Raw genomic sequence first — 14,658 nt, 5'->3', positions numbered from 1 at the left:
CCTCCTCCCCTTACCCCAGTGGTAGACTAATGGATCTATCTGGCGGTCATGACTTTCTTTCCAGGGGGTGGGTATCTGCTGAACACAAAGAAAGCCCCTGTAGAACTGGCCGCCCAGGTCTGCCTGGCCGCTTTCAGCCTTGTAACCCTAGGCAGAGAGGAAACCAGGTTGTGAGTGTGAGGCAGGTGTACTCTAACCTCATTCTCTCTTGTCCCCTCAGTCTTACTGTGAGCCCCCTAGCTACCGGCCCATGCACCATGAGGACTTTAAAGAAGACCTGAAGAAGTTCCGCACCAAGAGCCGGACCTGGGCAGGGGAGAAGAGCAAGAGGGAGATGTACAGTCGTCTGAAGAAGCTCTGAGGGCGGCAGGACCACCCAGCAGCAGCCCGAGCTTCCCTCCGTCCCCCTTTACCCTCTTTGCTGCAGAGAAACTTAAGCAAAGGGGCCAGCTGTGTGACATTTGGAGAGGGGGCCTGGGACTTCCATGCCTTAAACCTACCTCCCACACTCCCAAGGTTGGAGCCCAGGGAATCCTGCTGGCTACGCCTCTTCTGTCCCTGTTAGACGTCCTCCGTCCATATCAGAACTGTGCCACAATGCAGTTCTGAGCACTGCGTCAAGCTGCTCTGAGCCACGGTGGGATGAAGCAGCCGGGGCCTTTTCGGGCTCCAGCCATCTCATGAGGGGAGAGGAGATGGAGGGGAGTAGAGAAGTTACACAGACAGAAATGCTGCTGGCCAAATAGCAAAGACAACCTGGGAAGGAAAGGTCTTTGTGGGATAATCCATACCTTTAATTTATTCAACTTCATCAATCACTTTATTTTATTTTTTTTCTAACTCCTGGAGACTTACTTTACTGCTTCATTAGGTTGAAATACTGCCATTCTAGGTAGGGTTTTATTATCCCAGGGACTACCTCGGCTTTTAATTAAAAAAAAAAAAAAGAAAAAGAAGGGGGTAAGAAAATATAAACCTGTTATAAGTTATGGGACAGAAAGCTAGGTGCTCTGTTACCCCCAGGAAGCGCTGTGGTACTGGGGCTGCTGCTATTTAAGCCAAGAACTGAGGTCCTGGTGAGAGCGTTGGACCCAGGCTTGGCTGCCTGACATAAGCTAAATCTCCCAGACCCACCACTGGCCACTGAGATCAATTTGGTGGGAGATGTGGCCCTGTTCTTCCTCACCCCAGTTCCATGACATTGGCTGGTATAGGAGCCACAGTCAGGAAAGCACTTGAGGCAGCGTCCAGGGCCACCCCTGGCTCAGTGCTGGAATGTTGCAGTATAGGTTTCCCAGGGAAGGGGGGTGGGGCTGGGTGGGCTCCACAGGATGGGGGAGGAGCATGTCCACTGAGTGTCTTCCTTATGTTGCTGTGATATTGTTTGATAGCTTTTATTTTCTAATTTTTTAAAAATGGTCATATTATGAGTCAAAGTATCAAATCAGTGTTGGATGGGCCACCCAAGGGTGAGGAGAGGGGCTGGAAGCCCTGGGCATTAGGAGAAGGGAGTGGGTGCTGGCATGGACATGACTGGATAGAATTTTCTCAGGAGGGAGCTTGGTGGATTTTGAAGGTAAAACTTTCTGGGTTTATCATGTTTTAATTTGAGAGACAGGGAGTGATGAATCATCACCGGTTGTCCCTTATCTAACCCCATAGACGTGGGGATTTCAAAAGAGCACCTCATCCAAGGAGCTGGGGCTGACTTCGTTGATTCTAGAGAGGCCTGTTTCAGTGCCTACTCATCCCCACCCTCTGGTGCCAGCCTCCTTACCATCACGGCTTCATTGAGGTGTAGGCAGTTTTTTCTTAAAACGAGACAGTCTCTCCCCTTACCTCAACTTCCTATTCTTGGGGTGGGGGGGTGGGAATCAAGTGATACTGGAGATGGCTAGTTGCTGTGTTATGGGTTTGAGTTACATTTGGCTATAAAACAATCTTGTTGGGAAAAATGTGGGGGAGAGGACTTCTTCCTACACGCGCATTGAGACAGATTCCAACTGGTTAATGATCTTGTTCGTAAGAAAGAGATTCTGTTGGTTGAGTGCCTGAAGAGAAAGGTGGGATGGCCTTCAGATTATACCAGCTTAGCTAGCATTACTAACCAACTGTTGGAAGCTCTGAAAATAAAAGATCTTGAACCCATGCTCTCTGCCTAGTTCTTGATGGATTTAAGGAGAATTACATTTCCCTTTAAGGTCCTGGGACCTCATTAGCTAAAATTATTGTTTTGGATAGCCACATTTCCTCAAGAAGCTCTCTAAGTCCAAAAACTTGTGGTTCAGATTGATTTGCAAGATGAAATGGGCGCATAAAAAGCGTGCCTGTGGCCAGCTGCAGTGGTTCATTCCTGTAATCCACGCACTTTTGGAGGCCAAGGCAGGCAGATCACATGAGGCTGGGAGGTCGAGGCTGCAGTGCCCACACACAACTAGGGATGCTGGGGGCTATTGGGGGCAAAATATATTGGTCTGAAGCACAGGGGCACCCAGAATAGAAAACGTGTTCCTTTATTTATGTGTTGGAAAACTAGGGGTTCAGACATATTTGATTATATTATATATACAGATATTTTTTTGAGACAGTCTCTTGCCCAGGCTGGAGTGCAGTGGTGTGATCTTGGCTCACTCCAGCTTTCAACCTTCCAGGCTCAAGCAATCCTCCCACCTCAGCCTCCCAAAGTGCTGGGTTTACAGATGTGAGCCACCATGTTTTTTTAAGTTTACTTTTAGCAGGTAGTAGTATTTCCCTGGATTGCTGCAAAGGCCAGCTGGCTTCCTGTCTGACCTGTCCTTCCTAAAATTGCAAATTAAGTCAACCCATTCTTGATAATTTAATGGTTTTTTTGTTGTTGCCTATAAAATGAAACTTGACCTCTTTAGACAGTATGCTAAGATGCAACCTCAGCCTTAGTTCAATTTATGCTCCACTATCAGGTAAGGATTCTGTTTTCTAGAATGCCCCTGCTCTCTGAAACTTGCTTGCTAGAGCTGGAAGTCTGCCATGCAGAAAGTTTGCATTTACTATAGAAAAATTTATGTGTGGACACCCACAAGATCAAGAGTTGGTTAACCCAAAACCATGGGCAAAACTTAACTCACTTTAAATTTTGGGGATAACTATTCCATTCAAGGTGTGATCTGATTCAGATTTAAAAATTTTAAAGTATGCAAAGATGTACAAAAAATCACTCATATTTCACACACCAGCTTAAGAACAAACAGCTTAGCTGAAGCCCCTTGCCTACCCTGACTTCATAAACTCTTCAGCTGCACCCAGCTCCCATAAGTTAACCATTATCCTTCCTGGTCTTACGATTATTTCCTAAGCAAGAAGATAGATTTCAGATATTTTTTCCTTTTTTTTTTTTTTTTTTTTTTTTTGAGACGGAGTTTCACTCTGGTTGCCCAGGCTGGGGTGCAATGGTGCGATCTTGGCTCACCACAGTCTCCACCTCCTGGGTTCAAGCGATTCTCCTGCCTCAGCCTCCCGAGTAGCTGGGATTACAGGCATGCGCCACCACACCCAGCTAATTTTGTATTTTTAGTAGAGACAGGGTTTCTCCATGTTGGTCAGGCTGGTCTCGAACTCCCAACCTTGGGTGATCCATCTGCCTTGGCCTCCCAAAGTGCTAGGATTACATGTGTGAGCCACCATGCCCAGCCTCATGTTTTCAAACTTTACAAATTGTGCAGCTATAGTCCCAGCTACTTGGGAGACTGAGGCAGGAGGATTGCTTGAGCCCAGGAGTTCAAAACCTGCCTGGGCAATATAGTGAGACCCCATCTTTAACACAAAACAATCTCCATTATGTGCTTATTCATCTGTGACTCACTTTGATTTTTATTTCTCTGCTTATCACAAGGGCACCTGGCTCGAGAAAGGGCAAAGCATTAATCAATAGTGACTCAGGTTACATCTCTCCAGCAGAGGAATCTGGAGTTGTCACTTTTCCTTCTGGGGCCTTTCTTCATAAATAACAAATGCATTTGAACTAGATTTTCCAGCCAGGTGCAGTGGCTCATGCCTGTAATCCCTGCATTTTGGGAGGCTAAGATGGGCAGATAGTTTGAGCCCAGGAGTTCTTTTTTTTTTTTTTTTTTTTTGAGATGGAGTCTCGCTCTGTCGCCCAGGCTGGAGTGCAGTGGCCGCATCTCAGCTCACTGCAAGCTCCGCCTCCCGGGTCTATGCCATTCTCCTGCCTCAGCCTCCCGAGTAGCTGGGACTACAGGCGCCCGCCACCTCACCCGGCTAGTTTTTTGTATTTTTTTTTTTTTTTTTTTTTTTTTTTTTTTTTTGAGACGGAGTCTCACGCTGTTGCCCAGGCTGGAGTGCAGTGGCGCGATCTCGGCTCACTGCAAGCTCCGCCTCCCGGGTTCCCGCCATTCTCCTGCCTCAGCCTCCTGAGTAGCTGGGACTACAGGCGCCCGCCACCGCGCCCGGCTAATTTTTTGTATTTTTAGTAGAGACGGGGTTTCACTGTGGTCTCGATCTCCTGACCTTGTGATCCGCCCGCCTCGGCCTCCCAAAGTGCTGGGATTACAGGCTTGAGCCACCGCGCCCGGCCTTTTTTGTATTTTTTAGTAGAGACGGGGTTTCACCGTATTTAGCCAGGCTGGTCTCGATCTCCTGACCTTGTGATCCACCCGTCTCGGCCTCCCAAAGTGCTGGGGAGCCCAGGAGTTCTTGACCAGCCTAAGCAACACGCCAAAACCCCATAACTACTAAAAATACAAAAAATCAGCCAGGTGTGGTGGTGCATGCCTATTGTCCCAGACACTCAAGAGGCTGAGGTGGGAGGATTACCCGAGCCCAGGGAAGTCAAGGCTGCAGTGAGCTAAGATTGTTCCACTGTACCCCAGCCTGGGTGACAGGAGTGAGACTCTGTCCGGAAAAAAAACAAAAACAAAAACAAAAACTAGATAACTAGATGTTCTCTGTGACTGCCCTGTCCCAACATACTGTGGCTCTGGCATTTGGATGGCCCCTTTGCAATACCCACTTCAAATCTACTTGGAAGGGCCTCCATGGAGGAAAAGCTGTTTCTCTCATTCAATAAACATTTGACTTGTGCTGAGCACTGAGGATAAGGAAGTGTGTAAGATGCAGGCTTTGTCTCAAGGCGTTCACTGGCTAGTGGGAGAAATAGTTGCTAAAAATGACAAGGTCTTAGGTGTAACATTTCCGTGTAACAGAAGCTAGGATAGAGAGGGGTCCAGAGGACATGGGGCTCCAGAGCAAGAAGTGGACCGATGTTAGGTCCACTTAGACCAGTTAGATAGGAGGCGATGTTCAAATCTAACCTTCAGCAGGAGTCTCACGAGACAGGGTGTTCCAGGAAAAAGAAACTGTGTTTAAAGGGCAAATACCATGCATTCATACCTGTGGACAAGGTAGGAGAAGTTTCTGGTGGCAGGGGGGCGGGGAACCCTGAATGCAGTTCCAAGGAGTCTATAAGCCTCCGAGAGCAGGACTTGTCAAACACGTGGGCAACTTGTTAAAATGCAGATTCTGATTCCACAGCTCTGGGTCGCAGCCTGAGGTTCTGCATTTTTAACAAACTCTCAAAGCTGCTGATCCTTTTGCTACCCTTTGAGCAGCCAGCCTATAGAGGGTTTAAGAAGGGAGAAGTGTGAAGCCGTGTAATTGTTGAGAGCAAGACAAAGATAGATGATGGGTAAGGAATGATGATATAGTCGCAGCAGAAGCTGGGGCATGGGAGGGAAGAGCATTAGGCGCTGGGATCTGGTGATGGATGGGTAGGTGGGAGTGAGGGAGAGGGATGGATTCAGGATGGTCTCTTGGCTCCTGACCTGAGGAAGTGGCTGGGCCACTGGCACTCAAAGCAAGAAATCAAGAAATACACGGCCAGGCATGGTGGCTCACGCCTGTAATCCCAACACTTTGGGAGGCTGAGGCAAGTGGATCACCTGAGGTCAGGAGTTCAAGACCAGCCTGACCAACATGGTGAAACCCCGTCTCTACTAAACACAAAAAATTAGCTGGGTGTGGTGGTGCATACCTGTAATCCCTGCTACTTGGGAGGCTGAGGCAGGAGAATTGCTTGAACCTGGGAGGTGGAGGTTGCAGTGAACCAAAAATGCACCGTTGCACTCCAGCCCGGGCAACAAGAGTGAAACTCTGTCTCAAAAAAAAAGAAAAAAAGAAATACACAAGGAAAGGAAATATTGAAAAAGCCCAAGTTGAACTTTATAAAATTACTGGCCTGCATGTTTTATAAATATCAGTGTCATACATGACCAAAGAGAGGCCCAGGAACTGGTCCAGATTAAAGGAGACTCAAGAGACATGACAACTAAATGAAATGTGTGATCTTGGATGGGATCCTGGACCAAACCGAAAAAAAGTACTATAAAGGACATTTTTGGAACATTTGACTACATTGAAATATGAACTTTAATTAGGTAAAATTATTATTATTATTATTATTTTGAGACAGAGACTTGCTTGTTGCCCAGGCTGGAGAGAAGTGGTGTGATCTTGGCTCACAAGCTCGGCTGCCTGTGGTGGGACATATGTGACTGGCGACCTTGGGACACAAAGCCTGCCCATGCTAGGGTAGGGTGGAGGAGGGACAGGGAGGCAAGGCAGAAACAGCAGCAGAGGAAAACTGGGTGGCATTGGGCATGCTCAGCCTCTGTATGACTGTGACCTGGCAGCCGGGATGGGGGTGGATTACCTCAATGATTCTAAGACCTTAAGATCTTGGTCATTCCGATATCTAAGCAATGACTCCTGGAAGTTGTGCAAAGCCCAGTCCAGAGCCCCTGCTTGCACACTCCCAAAACAGAGGCGGCGGTCCCTTCCAGTGCTGGCCAGAGCAGGGCAGCTCTTCCGCAGGCAGAGTCAAATCCGCTCCTCCATACTGTGGCTACTTTGTACATGTTGATTCATTTTCCATTTATATTTTGTTTAGTTTTTCAATATGGATGTTTTTCTTCAATATGAAGTATCTCAGACATACAAAGCACCCACGTACCCACTGTCAAGGGTAAATAAAAACTTCCACCCATACGCTTTCTTTGCCCTCTTGTTTCACTCTGCTCCCAGGCTGCCTGCGGGGCTTGGGGCTGTGACCACTGCAATGGCCATAGGAAGACATCAGATGGCAGTGGCGCCCCAGGTTTGTCTCTTCAGGTATCTCTGCCTTCTAGCTCCTCTCCTCCAGAGCCAGTCAGTAACTGGGAAGAGCTGGGGGCTCTCCAGGAGCTTCCCACCCCTTCCCCTGCCCTGGCTTCCAGCTGCATTTAATGGCACTTGACCTGCTCTGAGTACAGGCAAAGCTGTGGCTGTTCCTTGTCCAAGCTGCAGTTCCCAATGGCCTAGTCCAAGTGTGCGTGTCATGCAGTGCAAGGGCTCCCAAAGGGGAAAAAAGGGAAGAGGGCTGGTTTGGATTATTAGCATTTTGTATTTTTAATAAATGCATCAATGTGGTCACCATGGAAAAATGTCAGACCTTTGTTGGGTTTCTTTACACTTCCTTCCTAGTTTACTTTGGATGACGCAGGGTGGGTCACAGGCCTTAACCTTCTCGAGCACAGCCTCTTTCCCCTGGCCACTTCCTAGACTCTAATGAAGAAATAAGGCCTACTTTCTGATTCCGATCTGCCCTGACCAGCGGTGTGACACTGAGCAGAACACTTCACTTCTCTGGACCAGAGGTCTCAAGTATAAAGGATGGGCTTGAGCAACATCCCCACCCTCCCCCCAGGACTCCTCACTATTCCTGTTCTTTGGGACCTCCTTACCTTTGCTGACACCTGCAGGGAATGCCTTTCTTTTTCTGCAGAACTCTTTTTTTTTTTTTTTTTTTTTGAGACAGAGTCTCACTCTTGTTACCCAGGCTGGAATGCCGTAGCAGGATCTCGGCTCACCACAACCTCCGCCTCCCAGGTTCAATCGATTCTCCTGCCTCAGCCTCCTGAGTAGCTGGGATTACAGGCGCCTGCCACCACGCCTGGCTAATTTTTGTGTTTTTCATAGAGACGGGGTTTCGCCATGTTGTCCAGCTGGTCTCGAACTCCTGACCTCAGGTGATCCGCCTGCCTCAGCCTCCCAAAGTGCTGGGATTACAGGCATGAGCCACTGCGCCAGGGCTTCCACAGACTCTTATTCTTTTTAGGAGTGGGTGGGGATGGGGAATAGGGTTTCACTCTAAGTAGCTGTGACTACAGACACACACCATCACACCCAGCCAATGTTTTTTTAAAAATTTTTTTGTAGAGACAAAGATCTCCCTATGTTGCCCAGACAGGTCTCAATCTCCTGGTCTCAAGTGATCCTTCCACCTCGGCCTCCCAAAGTGCCAGGATTATAGGAATGAGCCAGTGCATCTGGCCTCTGATTCATTCTTGTAAACATAAATAATATAATTGTCCGACTGGGCGCAGTGGCTCACACCTATAATCCCAGCACTTTGGGAGGCCTACGTGGATGGATCACTTGAGCTCAGGAGTTCAAGACCAGCCTAGGCAACATGGCAAAAACCTGTCTCTACAAAAAATACAAAAAATTAGCCAGGCATGGTGGTGTGCGCCTGTAGTCCCAGTTACTCTGGAGGCTGAGTTGAGAGGATTGCTTGAGTCTGGGAGGTGGAGGTTGCAGAGAGCCGAGATCGTGCCACTGTACTACAACCTGGGTGACAGAGTGAGACCTGGTCTCAAAAATAAAAATAAAAATAAATAAATAGGCCAGGTGTGGTGGCTCACACCTATAATCCCAGCACTTTGGAAGACCTGAGGTCAGGAGTTCGAGACCAACCTGGCCAACATAGCGAAACCACACCACCACTAAAAATACAAAAATTTAGCCAGGCATGCTGGCAGGTGCCTAGAATCCCAGCTACTCAGGAGGCTGAGAAGGATAATCACTTGACCCAGGAGGCAGAGGTTGCAGTGAGCCAAGATTGCACCACTGCACTCCAGCCTGGGCAACTGAGCAAGACTCCATCTCGAAAATAAAAATAAAAATAGGCCGGACGTGGTGGCTCACACCTGTAATCCTAGCACTTTGGGAGGCCAAGATGGGCGGATCACTGAGGTCACGAGTTAGAGACCAGCCTCGTCAACATGGCAAAACCCTGTCTCCACTAAAAATACAAAAATTTAGCCAGGAGTGCTGGCAGGCGCCTGTAATCCCAGCTACTCGGGAGGCTGAGGCAGGAGAATTGCTTGAACCGGGGAGGGGCAGGTTGCAGTGGGCAGAGATTGCGCCATTGCACTCCAACCTGGGCGACAAGAGCAACACTTTGTCTCAAAAAACAAAACAAAACAAAAAAGGCCTGGCCAACACAACGAAAACCTTTCTCTTCTAAAGTACAAAAACTAGCTGGGCGTGGTGGCAGGTGCCTGTAATCCCAGCTACTTGGGAGTCTGAGGCAGGAGAATCACTTGAACCTGGGAAGCAGAGGTTGCCGTGAGCTGAGATCGTGTCACTGCACTCCAGCTTGGGTGACAGAGCAAGATTCCGTATGGAAAAAAGGAATGTAAAACTCGATGGGATAAACTACAGCTTAGAATTTAATCCAACTGGGCCAGGCATGGTGGCTCACACCTGTAATCCCAGGACTTTGGGAGGCCGAGACGGGCGGATCATCTGAGGTCAGGAGTTTGAGACCAACCTGACCAACACGGAGAATCCCTGTCTCTACTAAAAATACAAAATTAGCCAGGCATGGTGGAGCATGCCTGTAATCCCAGCTACTCGGGAGGCTGAGGCAGAAGAATTGCTTGAACCCGGGAGGTAGAGGTTGCGGTGAGCCGAGATCACGTCACTGTACTCCAGCCTGGGCAACAAGAGTGAAACTCTGTCTCAAAAAAAAAAAAAAAAAAAAAAAAAGAATTATTAAATCCAACTGGAGTGAGAGCTAATATGCTAGAGAAACGTGTTAGAAGATTATTTGGAATGGAATGAGATACATACTTATGATACTTATGAAACCATGAAATAGGTGGAAAGAGACAGAACATACTGAGAAAAATCTAACTATATCAAATTTGAGTTCCAGAAGGAAAGAAAAGAAAGAATAGAAGAAAGGTCATTTTTGTTTTTGTTTTTGTTGTTCTGAGACATAGTCTCACTCTGTTGCCCAGGCTGGAGTGCAGTGGCATGATCTTGGCTCACTGCAACCTCTGCCTCCAAGGTTCAAGCCATTCTCCTGCCTCAGCCTCCCAAGTAGCTGGCATTACAGGTACATGCTACCACACCTGGCTAATTTTTGTATTTTTAGTAGAGACAGGGTTTTACCTTGTTGGCCAGGATGGTCTTGAACTCCTGACCTCGGGTGATCCGCCTTCCTCAGCCTCCCAAAGTGCTGGGATTACAGGCATGAGCCACAAGAAAGGCATTTTTTCTTTTTCTTTTTTTTTTTTTTTGATGGAGTCTCATTCTGTCACCCAGGCTGGAGTGCAGTGGCATGATCTCGGTTCAACCTCTGCCTCCTGGGTTCAAGCTATTCTCCTGCCTCAGCCTTCTGAGTAGCTGGGATTACAGGCATGCATCACTACGTCCAGCTAATTTTTGTATTTTTAGTAAAGACGGGGTTTAACCATGTTGGCTAGATGGTCTCCATCTCTTGACTGTGTGATCTGCCTGCCGTGCCTCCCGGAGTGTTGGGCTTACCGGCATGAGCCACCGCACCTGGCAAGAAAGGAACTTTTTAAAGAAAGAATACCTGATGAACAACTTAAACCCCCCAAATCAAGAAATCCCATGAATCCCAAGCAGAGTAAATAAGAAGAAATCCACACCTGGGTATGTAATGAGGCCAGAACACCAAAGACACAGGATACCAAAGCACATCTGAAAAGAAGGCCAGAGGACTGACACAGAGACAACACGTAGCTGCTGCTCAACAGCAACAGTGGAAGACTAAGGCAACATGGAAATACTGCAAGCCTCACTGTACTCTCACCCTTCCTAATCCCATGTCCCTCTGAAATGATAGCCCCTATTAAGTTAGGGGTGTACCTTCTGGACCTTTTCTATGCATGTATAAATATACATAATACGTATGGATATGGATGTGTACATCTATATTTATTTATGTTTATTACTATTATTATTATTTTGAGACAGAGTCTCGCTCTGTTGCCCAGGCTGGAGTGCAGTGGCGTGATCTTGCTCACTGCAAGCTCCGCCTCCCAGGTTCACGCCATTCTCCTGCCTCAGCCTCCCGAGTAGCTGGGATTACAGGTGCCCGCCACCACACCTGGCTAATTTTTTGTATTTTTAGTAGAGTCGGGGTTTCACCGTGGTCTCGATCTCCTGACCTCGTGATCCGCCCGCCTCAGCCTCCTAAAGTGCTGGGATTACAGGCATGAGCCACCGCGCCCGGCCTATTATTTTTTTTTTAGAGATGGAGTCTCACTATGTTGCCCAGGCTGGTCTCAAATATCCGGACTTAAGACACCCTCTGCCTTAGCCTCCCTAATAGCTGGGACTACAGGCACACCCTAGGGATTCCTGGTCTTTATCTATATTTAGGTATTGCCATGGTTTAAATTCTTGTCCCCTCTGCAACTCATGAGATTTAATTGACATGAAGCCTTTAGGAGGTGATTAGGTCATGATGACTCTGCCTTCATGAATGGATTAATGCTCTTATCATGGGAGTGGGTTAGTTGTCTCAAGACTGGGTTTGTTCTCAAAGAGAGTTCAGCTGATTTCTTCTGTCTTCTGCACTTGCTTCCGTCTTCTGCCATTCTCCCATGGGATGACCCTCTCCAAGGTGCTGGCACCATGCTCTTAAACTTCCCAGCCTCAGGAGGTGTAAGAAATAAATTTCTTTCTTTTCTTTTCTTTTTTTTTTTCGAGACAGAGTCTTGCTCTGTCACACAGGCTGGAGTGGAGTGGCGCAATCTCAGCTCACTGCAACCTCCGCCTCCTGGGTTCACGCCATTCTCCTGCCTCAGCCTCCCGAGTAGCTGAGGCTGCCACCACACCTGGCTAATTTTTTGTATTTTTAGTAGAGACGGGGTTTCACCATGTTAGCCAGGATGGTCTCGATCTCCTGACCTCATGATCCGCCTGCCTCAGCCTCCCAAAGTGCTGGGATTACAGGCATGAGCCACCGCGCCTGGCCAGTAAATTTCTTTTCCTTTTTTTTTTTTTTTTTTTTTTTTTTTTTTGAGACGGAGTCTCGCTCTGTCGCCCAGGCTGGAGTGCAGTGGCCACATCTCAGCTCACTGCAAGCTCCGCCTCCCGGGTTCACGCCATTCTCCTGCCTCAGCCTCCCGAGTAGCTGGGACTACAGGCGCCCGCCACCTCACCCGGCTAGTTTTTTGTATTTTTTAGTAGAGACGGAGTTTCACCGGGTTAGCCAGGATGGTCTCGATCTCCTGACCTCATGATCCGCCCGTCTTGGCCTCCCAAAGTGCTGGGATTACAGGCTTGAGCCACCGCGCCCGGCCTTCTTTTCTTTATAAATTACAGTCTTGGCCGGGCATGGTGGCTCACACCTGTAATCCCAGCACTTTGGGAGGCCAAGGCTGGCAGATCACCTGAGGTCAGGAGTTCAAGACCAGCCTGGCCAGCATGGTGAAACCCCATCTCTACTAAAAATACAACAATTAGCCAGATGTGGTGGTGGGCACCTATAATCCCAGCTACTGGGGAGGCTGAGGCAGGAGAATCGCTTGAACCCGGGAGGCGGAGCTTGCAGTGACCTGAGATCGCTTCACTGCACTCCAGCCTGGGCTACAGAGCGAGACCCCGTCTCAAAAAACAAAAACAAAAACAAAAAAACCCCATATGTTAGAATAACTTAGATATATTAGAATAATACAGTTGTCCCTTGGTATCTGTGGGGAATTGGTTCCAGGATGCCCTTTGGTATCAAAATCCACAGATGCTCAAATCCCTTATATAAATGGCATGAGATGGCCAGGCACAGTGGCTCATGCCTGTAATTCTAGCTCTTTGGGAGGCCAACGCAGGAGAATCACTTGAGGCCAAGAGTTCAAGACCAGTCTGGACAATGTGGCGAAACCCTGTCTCTACTAAAAATACAAAAAAGTAGCTGGGTGTGGTGATGCGCACCTGTAGTTAAACAATTTTCACCTGGTTTCTTTATTGCAGGGTTTCTCAGAGCCCTTGGCCTGCCAGCATGCATCACGAATTTCAAGAGAGGACAGATCGTTTTCCAAACCTATTTGCCCATGGAGCCTTTTCTCAATGGAGTATCTCACTGGACTTAAGTTCCTGAGAACTAACTTCAGGGATGCTGGTTTCTCTTCTATGTGGCCATTTTCGTTTGACTCTCACAGGATGGAATTCCCCTCGTTTTATGGATGCAAACACTCATGCTCATGGAGGTGGGCGAGTTGCTTCCAGTACTCCCTTAACAAACAGCAGAGACGGAAGTAGATGTTTGGGCTTCGGGTTCTAAGGCTAGACTCTTTCTTTCTTTTTTTGAGACTCATTCTGTCACCCAGGCTGGAGTGCAGCGGTGCAATCTAATCTTGGCTCACTGCAACCTCCACCTCCCAGGTTCAAGCGATTCTCCTGCCTCAGCCTCCTGCATAGCTAGGATTACAGGCATGCACCACCACTCCCAGCTAATTTTGTATTTTTAGTAGAGATGGCCAGGCTGGTTGGCCATTTTTAGTTGGCCGGGCTGTATTTTTAGTTGACCGGGCTGGTCTTGAACTCCTGACCTCAGGTGATTTCACTACCTCAGCCTCCCAAAGTGCTGGGATTACAGGTATGAGCCACCGCGTCCAGTGGCCTACACTCTTTCTTGACTTTCTCCCACTTTCAAGTCACCTTCTCAAGAGACAGGCTACTGAGCTTGCTTCTCAAGGAGGTAAAGAGTAGGCTGACTGGTGGGAAGTTGGAAGGGGAAGTTTCAGGGAGCCACTGAGCGCAAGCTTCAGAGTTAGTGACAGGGACAGAGCTCTGTCTTGGACTTTCCAGGTTTTAGCCTTGGTAACTCCTACTGTCAACAAACACGAAGCCTCTGCTCTGGCCCCACCGCCTCACTGTCAAGCCCTGCCTCTGGCTGCAGAATGGTGAGGGAGACAGGGAAGCTGTGTGACAGCAGGAGTTTCCAGGAATACTGGGGTGAGAAAGCACCCCCAGGCCTGAGCCCCGATGGAAAGAGCCCCACAGGAGTGGGTCTGGAGGGAAGAAAATCCTTGAAGGCCTGAGCCATTGGCTCCTTTCTGCAGGACACTGGGTCCACCCCACCAAGGAAATCAGTGGTCCCTGAACAAATGGGAGATTATTTTCAGGGTCCTTTATAGCATTCTTTGGCTATTTTTGTCTTCTCTTTCTGTTAAAAGTACATTCACACAGGGCACTTCCTTCCTCTAACACAAAGCAGAACAGAATGGTGGGAAGGGTGCTGGCTTGGCATCGGCTGCCTTGCAGAACACTGGGACAGGTTGCTCACCTCTGGCCTTCAGTTCCAAATTTGGGCTTCAATTTATTGAGCCCAAAAGCAATCTCTTGGTGACACCAACATTAAATTTCTTCTTTCATTTTTTTTTGAGACGGAGTTTCGCTCTTGTCACCCAGTCTGGAGTGCAGTGGCGCAATCTCGGTTCACTGCAACCTCTGCCTCCCAGATTCAGGCGATTCTCCTTGCCTCAGTCTCCTGAGTAGCTGGAATTACAGGCATGGGCCACCACACCC

The 14,658-nt window shown here is 48.3% G+C and overlaps 1 protein-coding gene across 5 annotated transcripts in view; it reads left to right on the top strand.

Moving 5' to 3' along the window:
• LOC105480393 (cell division cycle 25A) overlaps positions 1-2,148 on the top strand; it is a 32,194-nt gene extending 30,046 nt beyond the window's left edge. For all 5 annotated transcript variants that reach the window (XM_024792487.2, XM_011739188.2, XM_011739186.3 and 2 more), the window contains one exon: positions 221-2,148. In XM_024792487.2, coding sequence (XP_024648255.1) covers positions 221-361 — 141 coding nt within the window. In that variant the 3' untranslated portion in view covers positions 362-2,148. The remainder of the gene's footprint in view (positions 1-220) is intronic.
• Positions 2,149-14,658: the final 12,510 nt, after the last annotated feature.

The sequence above is a fragment of the Macaca nemestrina genome, chromosome 2 (assembly GCF_043159975.1).
Source record: "Macaca nemestrina isolate mMacNem1 chromosome 2, mMacNem.hap1, whole genome shotgun sequence".
NCBI classification, from domain to species: domain Eukaryota; kingdom Metazoa; phylum Chordata; class Mammalia; order Primates; family Cercopithecidae; genus Macaca; species Macaca nemestrina.
Note: the sequence above shows the minus strand (reverse complement) of the source record. Positions and strands in the feature narration are given on the sequence as shown.